Source organism: Abramis brama, assembly GCF_963993115.1.
Source record: "Abramis brama genome assembly, chromosome: 10".
Lineage (NCBI taxonomy): Eukaryota > Metazoa > Chordata > Actinopteri > Cypriniformes > Leuciscidae > Abramis > Abramis brama.
In genome coordinates, this window is record NC_139972.1 from 816,034 (window position 1) to 833,492 (window position 17,459).

Here is a 17,459-nt window from a genome sequence, read left to right on the forward strand (position 1 = left end):
GAAGCTCTCTCTCTTGTGTACAATCCTGTCGGATCCAAATATGGTCATTTCCTTTTTATAAGCAACCAATCGTGAAAGTAAAAGGGCTGAATGCGCAATCTCATTGGCTGATGATAAATCTTTAAAGCCTGTTTTCTCAAAATGACTGTTCTCTCATACTCCAAGGGCCCTATCTTGCACCCAGCGCAATTGACTTTGTACACCGACGCATGTATCATTCCTATTTTGCACCCGCGCAAAGCGCGCTTTTCCCTCCACAGAAGCACGTCGCTAAACTAGGGAATGAACTTGCGCTCCCTGGGCGGTTCAGCGCAAAAAAGGAGGCGTGTTCCGGCGCAAACGTTCCTTCATGCTATTTTGCAGGTTTAGAAAACAATTGCGCCACTAAACAGGAAAAAATAGTTTAAAGTTAGTGGCGCGTTGCGCATGTTATTCATATGCTATTTTAAGGGCGCATGCTTGGCCATAATCAATGTAGCGTGTGCATAACGCGCATACACTTTGATTCTCTCATCTACACAGAAGCAGCAGTTTTCATTTTTGCAGATCATACATTATTACGATAGATAGATAGATAGATAGATAGATAGACAATTTATTATAAAAGCATACATCTAGCTTACACATTTACCCAAATTATCATACGCCTTTTTAACTGAGGTTAATTTGGGTGGGTTTCTCCATCCCCAACGTCCCTGACGAGAGCGTTGCTCTCCTTGGCTGTGAACCGCTCCTGGCGCGCGCCTGGCAAATCCACCGTTATAATAGGAATCCGCTTTAGAACAAGCGCGCCTGCTCTTAAAGGGAATGTAAGATGACGCTCTGATTGGTTTATTTCACGTTACGCCCAAACCACACCTATGAATAATGAAGCTCTTCAGACCAACCCATTTTAGATTTGCGCCTGGCGCAAGAGTCATTTATCCCGCCGGGAAAATAGCAACAGCGCCAAGACCCGCCCACAAAGTTACTTGCGCTTTGACACTTGCGTTTCAGATCGTTAAAATAGGGCCCCAAGTCCGAAATCTCCACTTCAGTCGCACCTATATACACCAAACTTTCCAGTCTTGTACCTAGTTAAATTATGAAGACATTTACAGAGGGATTTGTAAATATATTATTCCTAGCCTGATTTATATAACATTTTATTCCAAAAAACATGGTGAAAATCATTTTAAGGCTATTGACAGTATTTTCTGATTTACAGGATAACAAAAGTAGATATCCATAAATCCCTCTGTAATTTTTTTCCCATCTAATATGTGAACACATTGAAAAAATAATTTTTAACCTGGCTTTATCCAATACTCAGATTTCATTTTTTTAAATATATGCAAATTAGTGCATATTTGATTAGATATTGCCTAATTTGCATATTTAAACATTAAATTACAGAAAACTTGTAATACATTTTTTTCTCATCTTAATGTAGGTAATCAACTGTGAAAGTTTCATGGTGATATCTGCTAGTTAAAATTTTTACCCTATTCACCTGTAGTGTCTCGCCTTAATGATGTATATTTCATCAAGGTAATAACAAAATCTGATAGTAACTTTGAACTATTAAAAAAAAAAAAAAACGCTTCAGTGCACTGGCGCACTGGCAAAGGTTAACAGGTTAATGAAATTTTCTGATTTTCCATGACCTAATCTAAAGTGAGAAATGTTTATGGTTAATACGTTTTTAACAAAGCATTATCTAACTCTTTACATAAGAGCTAATTAAACAATAACACTTTGTTAATTACAGTGACAATAAATGAACTCACTATTTGTATATTGTCTCTTAATATATTAACTACAGCTTATATACTATTAAATACTATTCATTAGTTGAAAATGATTTATAAGTGCTTTTTTACTGTAAACGTGATAAAGTGTTACCATTATTTCAAACTGGTCGCATTAAGTGTAATTATTCCTTTTGTGTGTGATGGAGTGATTCTTCTTTTTCAAAAAGAACACAAAATAAACAAAGTAAAGATGAATTTGACTGATAGCATTATTTATTTTATTTTTTCAAGATTTCCATAGATATGGTGATATATTGTTTTTGTGTGTTATTTTGGCCATGATCATCATGTAGTGATAAATCTGATATGGTGACAGTCCAATTTCAGTTCAGGTGAAACACACACCACTTCACTCTTTTCAGCTGCACACACACATTTTGAGGAAATGCTGATGTTTTTACAAGGGTCTGTTTGCACAAGCATTACAAGGCAAGTTGATTTTCACCAAACATTTGTGATTTAAAAAACCTCTTCACTGTATCTGTTGTCTGGTTTGTAGTTCGTCCGGTTTAACTGTTAGTTTTGCTTTCTTTTGGGGGATAATAATATATGAAGTTGTAAATGTTCCTCTTCAGGGAGACTCCTCACCGCTGCCTTCTACCGCCAGCAGGATCTGACGGTTCATGCAGGAATCTGTCGCTGAACAACCGGATGGGGCTTACGCTGAAGATATATTGTATGCACTATCTACATATTAATCCTTATTCACTCTGAGTCTTTATGGTAGAGATGATCTTACCACAGTATCTCCAGTTTACAGTGAGGATTCTCCAGTCCAGCAGAGACCAACTTCACTCCTGAGTCTCCTAGTTTATTCTTAGAGAGATTCAGATTTCTCAGGTGTGAGGGGTTTGATCTCAGAGCTGAAGCCAGAGCAGCACAACCTTCATCTGTGACACCACAATCAATCAACCTGTAGAGAACAATGACACACATTAAACCTTTTATAATGTGTTATAATGTGTATCATTCAGTGTGACAATTTCAAATTTGACTTAATTAACACTCCTACTCGGCCAAATCCTAAATGTCCGGAGAAATCATCACTCATTGATTTAATCCTGACCAATGCCCCTTTAAAGGGAGTAGAATTGCCTTGATTGATGATGTGGAATAAGCCCTGACTGGCGATCAAGTTTCATTCTCGCGCAGCTTGTTTAGTAACTTCGCGAGCGTGTGTTTTCTGCTCCGTGTGTGCGCCATTCTCTTTGTTCCGTGTGTGTGTGTGTGTGTGTGTGTTGGCGCGCTGCACTCTCTGCTCAATGTTCTGCTCTGTGTTTGCGCTTCGCGTTCTGCTCAGTCGTTAACGGCCCAAATGCTCGAATCATGTACCGATCGGCGATCACGCACTGGAAAAGCAAAGTCCGCTCAAATAATATGAAATTTAGAGGTGGATAAAAGCACTTTGGAGGTGGGAAAACGCTATTTACGAATTTTGGGAGGTGCGTAAACGCCGTTTACGTGCGTTTAGCCTCTATTACATCCTTGTTTATAACTGCTGACAAAACTTTCAGTCCTCGAAAACCTGCGGGCTCCGATCACTTGGAACCTTTCTTTTTGAAATTAGCTGTAGATATCCTAGCTGAACCTATGACTCATCTTTTTAATCTTTCATTGGTCACAAACAAAATTCCCAAGGTATGGAAGTCTGCTTATGTTTTACCACTTTTGAAAGGAGGTGACCCTACCTTGCCTAATAATTATAGACCCATTTCCAAACTGTCAGCATTGGCCAAAGTGTTGGAATCTTTGATTAGTGAACAAGTGAAAGAGTATTTAAATGCTTAGTCAATTTTATCTAAGCATCAATCTGGTTTCAGGAAAAAACAGAGCACTACCACTGCTGCTATAAAAGTAATTATTGATATAGTCAAAGCACTTGATAAGAAACACTGTGTTTCTCTGTTCAACTACCTCGCTGATAGGACTCAAGCTATGCAGGTTGATGGTCTAACGTCAAAATATGTATCAATCTGTAAAGGGGTCCCACAGGGCTCCATTCTGGGGCCACTTTTATTCACCATTTATATAAACTGTCTGGGGGAAAATGTTCAACATGCATTTTTCCATTTCTATGCAGATGATACGGTTATTTATTGCTGTACAGCTACCATTAGGAAGGCGTATGAATGCTTGCAAACTGCTTTCGATAGAGTGCAAGCACAGCTTTATCAATTAAAGCTTATACTTAATGCAGAGAAGACCAAAGTAATGGTCCTTTCAAACTCAAGGAATAAGCTTTCTTATTAGCTTTTGTTTGCCAATTTTTGCTCATATGTTAAATATAGTATGTTTTGTCAAAAATAATCAAATAATATGTTATAGTGTTTATTCCAATGTACCCTAGGCTATATTCAAGTAATGAATCCTTAACTTTGAAATATGTATGATAAAATGTATACTTTAGTTTTTACAAAGAAAGATTACACTTGAATTGTTGTTGTAATTGTAACCTTTTTAATAAAAAAATATATATTTACAAGATAGATGTAAACAAACTATTAAAAGGTAAATATAAGCCTTTTCTTTAAATATTTTTTATTGTGTTTTATTAGTGACAAATTTGGGGAGAGGATAAATATTCCAAAACTGAAAATACAGTATGAGAATTAACTGCACAATTACTAGACATGTTTTCCTTGAATATTATAGGCCAATTTGCAAGCACAATTTGTGGAAAAATAAGAAAAAATGGAGATGCTTCCAACTGTTGCTCTTGTGGCTCAGTGACACACCTGAATGAATGGCTCATTAAGTATGCAGGCCCCATTGTCTCCTTAGGTGCGAACCACTAAATATGCATGATGGTGTTGGATCGTTGATGCCCCACTCGCATATTGCCTTTCCAAACAGAAAGTATTTTGAAAAATTTAAATCAATGTATTGTGTTATGTGAATGATTAGGCAGGATGATTTTCACATCATTTTGAAGAAAAAACTACAACTACAACTACAACTACAACATCCATTAGTCAAAAGTCTTATTGACACATATTTAGTATGTGTTTTGTGGCCTTATTTCAGAAACTTTAGTTTTTAGTTTTTTCAATAACCATGCATAAACATTATTCTCTCAAAAATACAAACATGTACATTCATGTTGCTCACATATTATGGTAGCCCTGTTTGTGCTAAAAAGAGTGTAATTACACCTTTGCCATTAATATGTTTATAAGCAACTGAAAAAAGCACAAATGTCAGGGCATGTCAGAACATCTAAAGGACCCCAAAAACACCTTAGACCCCAGAGGGTTAAAGCACTTAATGACATTTTCTGATTTTCCGTTACCTAATCTAAAGTGAGAACTATATATGGTTAATGCATTGTTAACAAAGCATTATCTAACTCTTTACATAAGAGCTAATTAAACAGTATCACTTTGTTAATTACAGTGATAATGAATGAAGAATTCAATATTTGTATATAGTCTCTTAATCAATTAACTACAGCATATATACAATTAAATACTATTAATTAACTATATACTAATAGTTTGCAAATGATTTATAAGCACTGTGTTACTGTATACTTGTGATAAAGTGTTACCATTATTTCAAACTGGTCACCATTAAGTGTAATTGTTCCTTTTGTATGTGATGGTGTGATTCTTCTTTTTCTAAAATAACACAATATAAACACCAAATTCAACAGTAAAGATGAAATTGACTGATAACATTGTTATAATTGTTTTCAAGATTTCCATAGATATGGTGATACATTGTTATTGTGTGTTATTTTGGCCATGATAATCATGTAGTGATAAATCTGATATAGTGACAGTCCTGGTTCAGGTGAAACACACACCACTTCCCTCTTTTCAGCTGCACACACACATTTTGAGGAAATGCTCACACTTTTACAAGGGTCTGTTTGCACAAGCATTACAAGGCAAGTTGATTTACACCAAACATTTGTGCTTTAAAAACCCTCTTCACTGTATCCTGCATCTGTTGTCTGGTTTGTAGTTCGTCCGGTTTATTTATAAAAAAAAAAAAAAAAAACTTGCCTTGCCTTGCCTTGCCTAACTGTTAGTTTTACTTTATTTTGGGGGATAATAATATATGAAGATGTAAATGTTCCTCTTCAGGGAGACTCATCACTGCTGCCTTTTACCGCCAGCAGGATCTGATGGTTCAAGCAGGAATCTGTCGCTGAACCACCGGATGGGGTTTATGCCAAATATATATTGTATACACCATCTACTTATTATGATCAAAGTTTTTTTTTTTTTTTTTCCGTCATCTACTGAATTTTTTCGTCAACGATACCAGGGACACCGAAACACCGGGGAACATGAAATTTGGTAGGCATGTAGCCCCACTAGACTTTTACGGAAAAATTTCGTTTGGTCCCCGGGGGCCACTTCCCCCCGCGCGCTGGGGCCCCCGTGAATTTTTCGTCAACAACACCAGGGACACCGAAACACCGGGGAACATGAAATTTGGTGGGCATGTAGCCCCACTAGACTTTTACGGAAAAATTTCGTTTGGTCCCCGGGGGCCACTCCCCCCCCGCGCTGGGCCCCCCCAAACCCAAAAAATGCAGTTTTTCCTAAATAACTACCTGAAGCGTGGCACCGAGGATGAAGACATTTTTATGGTATGTTGGTTTACTAGACTTTTACGGAAAAATTTCGTTTGGTCCCCGGGGGCCACTCCCCCCCCGCGCTGGGCCCCCCGTGAATATTTCGTCAACAATACCAGGGACACCGAAACACCGGGGAACATGAAATTTGGTGGGCATGTAGCCCCACTAGACTTTTACGAAAAAATTTCGTTTGGTCCCCGGGGGCCACTCACCCTCCGCGCTGGGCCACCCCAAACCCAAAAAATGCAGTTTTTCCTAAATAACTACCTGAACCGTGGCACCGAGGATGAAGAAATTTTTATGGTATGTTGGTCTACTAGACTTTTACAGAAAAATTTTGTTTGGTCCCCGGGGGCCACTCCCCCCCCACGCTGGGCCCCCCGTGAATTTTTCGTCAACAATACCAGGGACACTGAAACACCGGGGAACATGAAATTTGGTGGGCATGTAGCCCCACTATAGATTTTACGGAAAAAATTCGTTTGGTCCCCGGGGGCCACTCCGCCCCCGCGCTGGGCCCCCCGTGAATTTTTCGTCAACGATACCAGGGACACCGAAACACCGGGGAACATGACATTTGGTGGGCATGTAGCCCCACTAGACTTTTACGGAAAAATTTCGTTTGGTCCCCAGGGGCCACTTCCCCCCCCGCTGGGGCCCCCGGGAATTTTTCGCCAACGATACCAGGGACACCGAAACACCGGGGAACATGAAATTTGGTGGGCATGTAGCCCCACTAGACTTTTACGGAAAAATTTTGTTTGGTCCCCGGAGGCCACTCCCCCCCCCCGCGCTGGGCCCCCCGTGAATTTTTCATCAACGATACCAGGGACACCGAAACACCAGGGAAACATGAAATTTGGTGGGCATGTAGCCCCACTAGACTTTTACGGAAAAATTTCGTTTGGTCCCCGGGGGCCCCTCCCCCCCCCCGCGCTGGCCCCCCCCCAAACCCAAAAAATGCAGTTTTTCCAAAATAATTACCTGAACCGTAGCACCGAGGATGAAGACATTTTTATGGTATGTTGGTCTTAAGGGCCCACATCAACCTAGCCCATAATCGATTGTCAAAGTTTTTTTTTTTTTTTTTTCGTCATCTGAATTTTTCGTCAACGATACCAGGGACACCGAAACACCGGGGAACATGAAATTTGGTGGGCATGTAGCCCCACTAGACTTTTACGGAAAAATTTTGTTTGGTCCCCGGGGGCCACTCCCCCCCCTCGCTGGGCCCCCCCCAAACCCAAAAAATGCAGTTTTTCCTAAATAACTACCTGAACCGTGGCACAGAGGATGAAGACATTTTTATGGTATGTTGGTCTTAAGGGCCCACATCAACCTAGCCCATAATCGATTGTCAAAGGTTTTTTTTTTTTTTTTTCGTCATCTGAATTTTTTCGTCAACGATACCAGGGACACCGAAACACCGGGGAACATCAAATTTGGTGGGCATGTAGCCCCACTAGACTTTTACGGAAAAATTTCGTTTGGTCCCCGAGGGCCACTCCCCCCCCTCGCTGGGCCCCCCCAAACCCAAAAAATGCCGTTTTTCCTAAATAACTACCTGAACCGTGGCACCGAGGATGAAGACATTTTTATGGTATGTTGGTCTTAAGGGCCCACATCAACCTAGCCCATAATCACTCATTTGTGATTTGCGCCCCTCCCATAAAAAATGAAAATGCAATATTAGTCTGCTTTAATCGCCCCTATCTTCAGTTGAGATGTTCAGAACTGCACCATATTTCATGTGTATGATTAACTTGACATCCTCTGGGGGTATGCTAGGTTTCGTAGAATTTCATCCATGGGGGGGTATAAAATAAATTCATTTATGTGCACATTTAGTGACTGTACACTCATTGGCCTGTAGATGGTGCTGTTGAGCGAAGGGTTGCTGGTTTAGGATGATACTGTCACACACACACATGCAGGAATACAAACAAACGCAAGCATGCACACACACTGACATCCACACGCACAGACACACACCCATACACACACATACATATCCACATGCACAGACACACACACACGCGCACACACATGTACGCACGCATACATACACGCACAGCAGAGGTGGGAGACTCGAGTCATATGACTTGACTCGAGTCAGACTCGAGTCGCAATTTTCTGGACTTGAGACTTACTTGACTAGATCTCTGAAAAGACTCGACTTGACTTTAGACTTGCTCCTTGTGACTTTATACTTGACTCGGACTTGTGCCTATTTACTTGAAATGACTTGTGGAAAATAATTTCAATTATTTCAATTATTGTGAATTTTTTCACTCGTTAAACTCGTTTTCCCTCCTCTGTGGCTGTCAATCATTCTCCATTCAGTATTCAAACAGCGCGCGCGCCTCTTCCGGTTGGATGCACGGTAAAACTCTCTCCATTCTCCAATATGATATATTCACATTATAATGCATGATCTGTAGATAAAAGGCTGTGGATTTGCATAAAATGACTTTATTTTGTTGGAGTTTATTGCTGTTTTTAAACGACTCACTACCGTGTGCTTGTTAGATCACGCACATCACAAGGACTATGAATCGGCATCAAACGCACAATAACTGGAATTTAAAACTGTGAAACAAATGATCAATAAACTGTTGGACAGATATACATTAGGATTTGTGCGCTCGACATTTCTTCGCTTTGTGCCGTGAACTTTTAAATGCGCACTTGTGCAGCGCAGCGCTGAACACTGTGACTCCATGTTGCTTTGAGCACATCATTCTGCACGCGCTTTGTGCGTTCTGTTTTGAAGCGTTTCATTATCATAGTTTTGCGCACTGAAAGATTATTAAAAGCTTATATTTTTTATACCTAGCCTGCTCAATACATTTAAAATAAGCATAATTTAATTGTATATTATTTCTGTGTAGTGTAGGCTATATAAATACACTTCTGAATTCTTGACATTAATATATAAATATAAAATTGTGAAATGTATGACTGCCTAATGCCTTTGTTTTTATTAACATGTTTAGATTTTATAAAATTACTGTGCAGATTTTTTCAAGAATTACTTTTTGCTGCTGATTTATACACATTAAGTTTAATAAAAATGCATAAAACATTTATGTAATATTTAAAGGTGTTAACTGGAATCTTACACTGCAAAATAATAACTTGAAAAGGATTAAATTCGTCACAATTATGTAAGTATCTGGAAATTTGACATCACAGCAAAATAACTATATGTATGGCTAGCACAAGATGGGAAAAGTTTTATTAATTCTTGTTTACTTGTGTTCATTTAATTTATTTTTATTTTAGAGCATTTAAAGTGCTTCTTAATGATATTTTATTTATTACACACAAGTTAGTTTACTTATTTTTGTAACCCATCAGCCCTCTGTGTCTAAATAAGTAATAAAAGTCCCAGAGTTAAAAAAAAATGTGTAAAACGAGCCTGTGTGTGACTTGGTATGACTTGATGACTAAGTTGCGACTTCACTTGACTTGACAAAGAGTATGACTTGACTTGACTTGACCCTTACAACAGAATGACTTGACTTGACTTGACTTGACCCTTACAACAGAATGACTTGACTTGACTTTGACTTGACCCTTACAACAGAATGACTTGACTTGACTTTGACTTGCAATGTTAAGACTTGGACTTGACTTGAGACTTGCATTTAGTGACTTACTCCCACCTCTGACGCACAGACACACACACACACACACACAGACACACACATACACAAACACACACACACACACACACACACACACACACACAGACAGACATGCACATACTACTACTTTTTTTAGGTATATACATAAACACGCAATAGAGCCAAATTGCTCCACGTCATTTATTTTTGTGGAAAGCCAGTGCAGGCCTGAGCGGCGGTCATATTTTGTACCGCCATGCGGTACATCTAGTTCACTCTGAGTCTTTATGGTAGAGATGATCTTACCACAGTATCTCCAGTTTACAGAGAGGATTCTCCAGTCCAACAGAGAGCAGCTTCACTCCTGAGTCTCCTAGTTTATTATATGACAGATGCAGTGTTCTCAGGTGTGAGGGGTTTGATCTCAGAGCTGAAGCCAGAGCAGCACAACCTTCATCTGCGACTCCACACTTCCACAACCTGTAGAGAACAATTACACACATTGGCCCTCATTTATCATTCTTGCGTAGAAAAAGGCGTATATGTTGGCGTAAGATTATGCTTACACTCCTCTCACCGCCTGATTTATGAAGCTGTGCGTACCTTTGAAATCCAGGTGTACGCAATACCTGCCTTTGATAAATGCCTCGGCTGAAAACGATCGTCATTAGAATAACACGCCCCTATATATTCAAGTCTCCGCTTCCCCCACGCCCTCATTTTACGCCATGGACACACGGAAGACGGCAAAGAAGATAAACTTGGATGAGCAAATTACCTATCACAATGCATTATTTTACAGCACGTGTTTTGAAACAATTAGCATTTAATTTCGTATCACCTCACATGTATTGGGGTGTACAATAGTGATGATGATGTGATGTGGAGTACCATATATTCACATTAATAATTGCATGACAATTTGTAATATTCTTCTTCTTATTATGATTTTTATTATTAATGACGCTTATTGTTATTTAGAAGAAGAATGTCGTTATTATTATTATTTGTATTATTATTATTATTATTTAAAAGAAGAAGAATGTCATTTTTATTTTGATCAGTGCATAATTTATCTCTTCAACATGTTGTATATGAGGCAATCTGCCACAGTTTTTAAATGAAACAGAAAACTGGCCTAACCATTGTTTCAAAGAATAGTACGATGGCGAGCGCGTCGAGTAGCCTATAGAGTATAACTCGTCCGTTTGGGGAGGTGCGCGCGCAGTCTGCGGAGACTCGCGCTGCGGAGCCAGGCGAAAGTATAAACAAAGCTTGAAACGTCAGGTAAAGCGCACAGGCTCGCAACTGAAGGAATACATATGCCTACAAATCAAATGCTTTGGTAAAGTCACACAAATTAAACATTGAATTCCATGTTGCACAAAAATAAACACTGAAGTTTATAATTAATATATTGGTGTGTTTTTTTACAGTGGGTCATAATATATCATATCTTTTAGTTTGTCAGTGCGTTTTGTGGTGTTAGGAATTGGTTTTCTGCGCATTTCCGCACTAACTCAAAACGTGCGTACACCACCTCCTGAGCTGGCGTAGGATTTGAGCGTGCCGTACGCCAACGTCCATATTGATAAATCTCAAAGTCACCGTGGTTTTGGGTGTACGCCAGGTGTACGCTGGAAATTTGGTGTACGCACTTTTGATAAATGAGGGCCATTAAGCCTATATCCAAATATAAACATGACACTTAAAAAATAAATAACATAATGCTGTCAATATGAAATACATAAAATACTAATTAGTTCATGTACATCAGTTAGAATTAGAGGATTGAATATACAGTTTGTACAGTATAAAAATCATTATTTCTATGGAAAGTCCCCATAAAACATGGAAATGTAACGTGTGTGTGTGTGCTTAATGTATTTGTAAACATTTTAAGGAATGTGTGTGTGTGTGTGTGTGTGTGTGTGTGTGTGTGTGTGTGTGTGTTAGGGCTGGAAGAAAAAAATTATTCACCTATATCGCGGTTCTTTTTGTTTATGATTTGAAAATTGTTTTTTTTTATTCCAGAATCGATATTGATTCAAAATATTGATTAAATTGCTTTATTTTGCTTTTATTTTTCGAACAGAGAATTAAATGTGTCATTATCTATGAGTTCCGTAATATCCCTTTCAAGTGGACGTGTGGAAGCGACGTGAGACTGATATGCTGAGAGAGAGAGATAAGACAGTAGAGCTGCACGATTCATCTTTAAATGTGATCTGTGATCTCCATTTAAACACCCACACGATCTTCTTCCAACACTTCTATTACACCTTTGACAAAATCATATCGCGACATTCAAATCTGTGTTGGCGCTGCCACTGACCCAGAGAGAGTTGTCATGAAACAGCTTCACAAAAGGTCTTTTAAACCTCATAATAGTATCATTATTTCTGTGATAGAATAGTTTAAATTATCATAGAAGTACTGGGATAAAAGTTTAAAGTTCAAAAATACATACTGATGTCTACGGTAGCAATCCAAATATAGTAAATCAGCTTTTGATAGAAACTTGGCACTTAAAGTAACGCATTTATCGAGAACATTGTCTTACCACTAGGTGGCGACAAGTGACTGTTAAAATATGTATTTGTTATTGAATTATTTATTAAATAGAATGTAGTAGTTTATGATGCTTCTGAAATAAAACTCAGAAAGATGTGATGAATTGTTTTTGTAAATATGACTCATCTTAAACAATGTACAGTCTTTATAAGTGTAGGATTTAACTTTTCCCCATAGTCTAAGTGTATTGTCACATCCCTAGTGTGTGTGTGTGTCTGTCTGTGTGAGTGAGTGAGTGAGTGAGTGAGTGTGTGTCTGTGTGTCTTTGTGTGTGTGTGTGTGTGTGGGGGGGGGTTAATATGCTATTTGTGTTTAAAGCAATAAAACAGAAAGAAAGAAAAATATGTTCTGTACTTTATATTGCACATAGTATTGTATATTGTACTATATTGTTTACATATTTCACATTGTTTTTTTGTGTAGGCTACGTCAAACGTCAAGCTTTTAAAACTACTTCAAACTTTCTGGTTAGGCTTTTTCAAGTCAATTTAAAGTTTGTCAACAAACTTTTTTATCTATTTGTAAAGTGTTACTGAATTATATATGGTAAACATCATGTAGGCCACACGTTACAACGCTGCATGATTCAAGAAGATATACAGTGGCTGTTAATGCATGAAAATCCAAATTCAACATTAACAATCACCATCTTTATTCTAATTTGAAGAGCTTTGATAACATATCCGTGAAAATAAAAGATGTTACGAATAAAAAAAAGACTGAAAACAAGCGTGCGGGTAGTGGATATTTTCAATTTACAAAAAAACTTAATTATTCAACTCGAGAAATAGGCAGAGTTATTCATCATTGTGCAACACAATTTGGATGCCACATGACAACTTACAGTGCTTGACTTTTTCGTGAAAAAGGAGTGAAGAGTTTTTTGCCGTTTTGAACTCATTGCGACCTCTATAAAAATGATGGATACAGCGCGGGTGCGAGCATGGGCGTGTCGTTATGCACCAGTGACTGATTACCATGGAAACGTGAAAGTCACGTATAGACTATCTTTGACTCTTTGAATTTTAAATCTGGATGTATACACATTGGCCCGCGAAAACCTCAACTTTTCGTGAAAACACTTGCCCTACAAAAAGTGCAGGATTTACATTTTATAATCTATGCCCATGTGTGTGTGTGCTTCTGTGTGTGTGTGTTTGTGTGAGTGTGTGTGTGTCTGTGCTTGTGTGTGTGTGTTCTTAATAGTGAGCCAGAATAGTGAGCTTCACTGTCAGCATTTTTATTTTTGGGTGAACTAACCCTTTAATTCTAATGTAGCCTAATTAATGTCCAATAAAGGCTGTATTAAAGCACTTAATGACATTTTCAGATTTTCTGTGACCTAATCTAAAGGGGTGAAACAGAATTTATTTACAGCTCTTTATTTCAACATAAAAATGAGTTTGACTATATACTGGACTGTTTTTGTAACGGTCACCAGCTGGAGTGCCCTTGAGAGCCACCAGAGGGCACTCTACACCAGATTATTATCACTCCTTCACAAACTACATTTCCCATAACTCACTGCCCAGACTCATCATCACTGATTGCATTCACCTGTGTCTCATCACCCTGTTAGTCTCAGCTTATTTATACCATGTTCACTCTTTCACTCACTGCAAAGTTTTTTTTTTTGTCACACTACATCTCTGAGCATTCTCCCTTGTTTCCTGTCTCTTGCTTTTTGGATTTCTTGCCTGTTCCATGGATTACTCTCTTGCCTCTGACCCCTGCCTGTTTTGTTTGTTTGTTTGGACTGCCTACCTGTGTTTTGACCCATTGCCTGTACTTTGGATTACGCCTTTGGATTGCCCATAATAAAAGCTGCATTTGGATCTCACCTTCGAGTCTCGGAGCAGTTCATGATAGTTTTAGTGTCTACATCAGAACCATATTCAATTAATTTGTCATTGCAATTGAGAAAGTAGTGAATAAGATCATTCATTACTGAGGGAACTTGACATTTTTTTGTAATATTCCTCACCTCCATGCATATTAATAAAAGGGCTCACAGCCTATATAGCTAAAGTTCAACTTGTTTAGTTAGCTTGGTTCTGGTTCTCAAAAATAGAGACAGAAACAGCAGTTGTAAGCGGCTTGAATGAAGTTGGGATATGCTGCATATAGAGAGCTATATTGCACTTTTTCCCGTTGATTCTGTTTTTTCAAACACCGAACTTCCAACTCATCGACGCCACTTTGTTCATTCATTCAAAAGTGAAGTGAGTTTGGTTTAGATTTAGCAGTTTTGGAGCGCTGTCTTGAAATGAAAGTGATGTGCGTCTGCTGTGCGATACTGTGATTTGCTAGACTCTTTCTCTCGCAGGATTTGAAACACACATGCATTCAAAGCAAAGCGATAAAACTTAATTTTAAAGGAACAGTCAACTCTTTATAAAATGTGGTTATCATTTTTTTGGTCATCACTGCAGGACTTCTGCCAGTATCCTGCATCTGTTGTCTGGTTTATAGTTCGTCTGATTTATTTAACTGTTAGTTTTACTTTCTTTTGGAATAATATATGAAGATGTAAATGTTCCTCTTCAGGAAGACTCCGCACCGCTGCCTTCAACCGCCGGCAGGATCTGATGGTTCAAGCAGGAATCTGTCGCTGAACCACCGGATGGGGCTTACACCAAAGATATATTGTATGCACTATCTACATATTAATCCTTATTCACTCCGAGTCTTTATGGTAGAGATGATCTTACCTCAGTATCTCCAGTTTACAGTGAGGATTCTCCAGTACAGCAGAAAACAGCTTCACTCCTGAGTCTCCATATTTATTATATGACAGATCCAGTTCTCTCAGGAGTGAGGGGTTTGATCTCAGAGCTGAAGCCAGAGCAGCATAACCTTCATCTGTGACACCACAATCACCCAACCTGTAGAGAACAATGACACACCCTTCACTCTCTCAGATCAAAACAGAAATCTTTGTTTTTCTGAATTGTGTTTATTATTTGTGCAATATCTCTTTTTTTAAACAATTAATTCCATATATCAGTAAGTTTAACTGTTATTCTAAGAGTCTATGTCTCTATGTGAGGGAGAAAGATTACATAAAACTGATAAAATTATATACATTGAATACATTTGTTTTCACTAAATATAAATGCATTAACATTTAAATTAAATTAAAATGTATTCAAATTAAAATTAATATAAAAAGTCTAAATATAAATGTCTATATACATACATTATAAATGCATATATTTGAAAATAAATTTCTCACACAAATATCATAAAAAATGTTTACGTAGATCACAAATCAGGTCAGATAGGTGTAGGGTTTAAAGGCTGAAGTGTGACACTCTTATTTTTTGTTAAACCATTAATTTATAATGTTTAAGTAAGAACTGTTATAATGTTTTAACAGTGATGCTTGTTCTCAGTGTTACTTACCAAGCTGATCTAGTTGCTGTAAACACAGGCAGCAGCTTCTGAAGAACTTCATCTGCTGTGTTTTGTGTGACACTAATTGAAAAAAAAAGTTAATTATTAATGCTAATAATAATAATAATTCATATCACCAGTTAGGGCTGTGCGATATAGTTAAAAAATGTATCCCGATATAATGTTTCATATCGTTCGGTATCGATAATTATTTATACATTTTTTATCGATAATTCTTAACTTTTTTTTTTAAGACAAATAGAAAAGTTTGAATTTAAACCTCTGTTTTTATTTATTTATCCACATTATTAAGACAAACAACAAATTATATTAGTTTTTAATTATATTGGTCCCGAAGGACCCTAGGAGCTATGTTGTCTGGGGCTATATGCCCCTGGTAGGGTCTCCCAAGGCAAACAGGTCCTAGGCGACGGGTCAGACTAAGAGTGGTTCATAAACCCCTTATGATGAAGAAATATCCAAGGACCGTGATGTCGCCCGGTATGGCGCAGCCAGGGCCCCACCCTGGAGCCAGGCCCGGGGTTGGGGCTCGTATGCGAGCGCCTGGTGGCCGGGCCTCCCCCCACGGGCTCCGGCGACGTGGAAGAGCGACGTGGGGCCACCCTAAAAGCGGGCACACCACCAACAGGAGGGACCATAAGGGGCCGGTGCATTGTGGATCGGGCGGCAGTCGAAGGCGGGGGCCTCGACAACCTGATCCCTGGACACACGGAAACTAGCTCTAGGGATGTGGAACGCCACCTCGCTGGCGGGGAAGGAGCCTGAGATTGTGCGGGAGATTGAGAGGTACCGACTAGAGATAGTCGGGATCACCTCCACGCACGGCTTGGGCTCTGGAACCACACTCCTTGAGAGAGGATGGACTCTTTACCACTCTGGAGTTGCCCATGGTGAGAGGCGGCGGGCTGGTGTGGGTTTGCTTATAGCCCCTCAGCTCAGCCGCCATGTGTTGAAGTTCACCCCGGTGAACGAGAGGGTCGCTTCCCTGCGCCTTCGGGTCGGGGATAGGTCTCTCACTGTCGTGTGCGCCTATGGGCCAAGCGGCAGTGTAGAGTACCCGGCCTTCTTGGGGTCTCTGGGAGGGGTGCTGGAAAGTGCTCCGACTAGGGACTCCGTCGTTCTATTGGGGGACTTCAACACCCACGTGGGCAGCGACAGTGACACCTGGAGGGGCGTGATTTGGAGGAACGGCCCCCCTGATCTGAACCCGAGTGGTGTTCTGTTATTGGACTTCTGTGCTAGGACTTCTGTGCTAGTTACAGCTTGTCCATAACGAACACCATGTTCAAGCATAAGGGTGTCCATCAGTGCACATGGCATCTGGACACCCTAGGCTGGAGGTCAATGACTGACTTTGTGGTCGTTTCATCTGACCTCCGGCCATATGTCTTCATTCATTCATTCATTAGACTTTATTGTCCACATTAGTGGAAATTTGTCTTCGACTTCTCTGAACAG

The 17,459-nt window shown here is 39.2% G+C and overlaps 1 protein-coding gene across 2 annotated transcripts in view; it reads right to left on the minus strand.

Moving 5' to 3' along the window:
* Nucleotides 1–17,459, minus strand: part of LOC311091350 (NACHT, LRR and PYD domains-containing protein 3-like) — an 85,441-nt gene that overhangs the window by 42,539 nt on the left and 25,443 nt on the right. For both annotated transcript variants that reach the window (XM_084127260.1, XM_084127261.1), the window contains exons 7-10: nt 15,990–16,061; nt 15,296–15,469; nt 10,317–10,490; nt 2,533–2,706 (exon numbers count right to left, since the gene is read on the minus strand). In XM_084127260.1, coding sequence (XP_083983386.1) covers nt 2,533–2,706; nt 10,317–10,490; nt 15,296–15,469; nt 15,990–16,061 — 594 coding nt within the window. The remainder of the gene's footprint in view (nt 1–2,532; nt 2,707–10,316; nt 10,491–15,295; nt 15,470–15,989; nt 16,062–17,459) is intronic.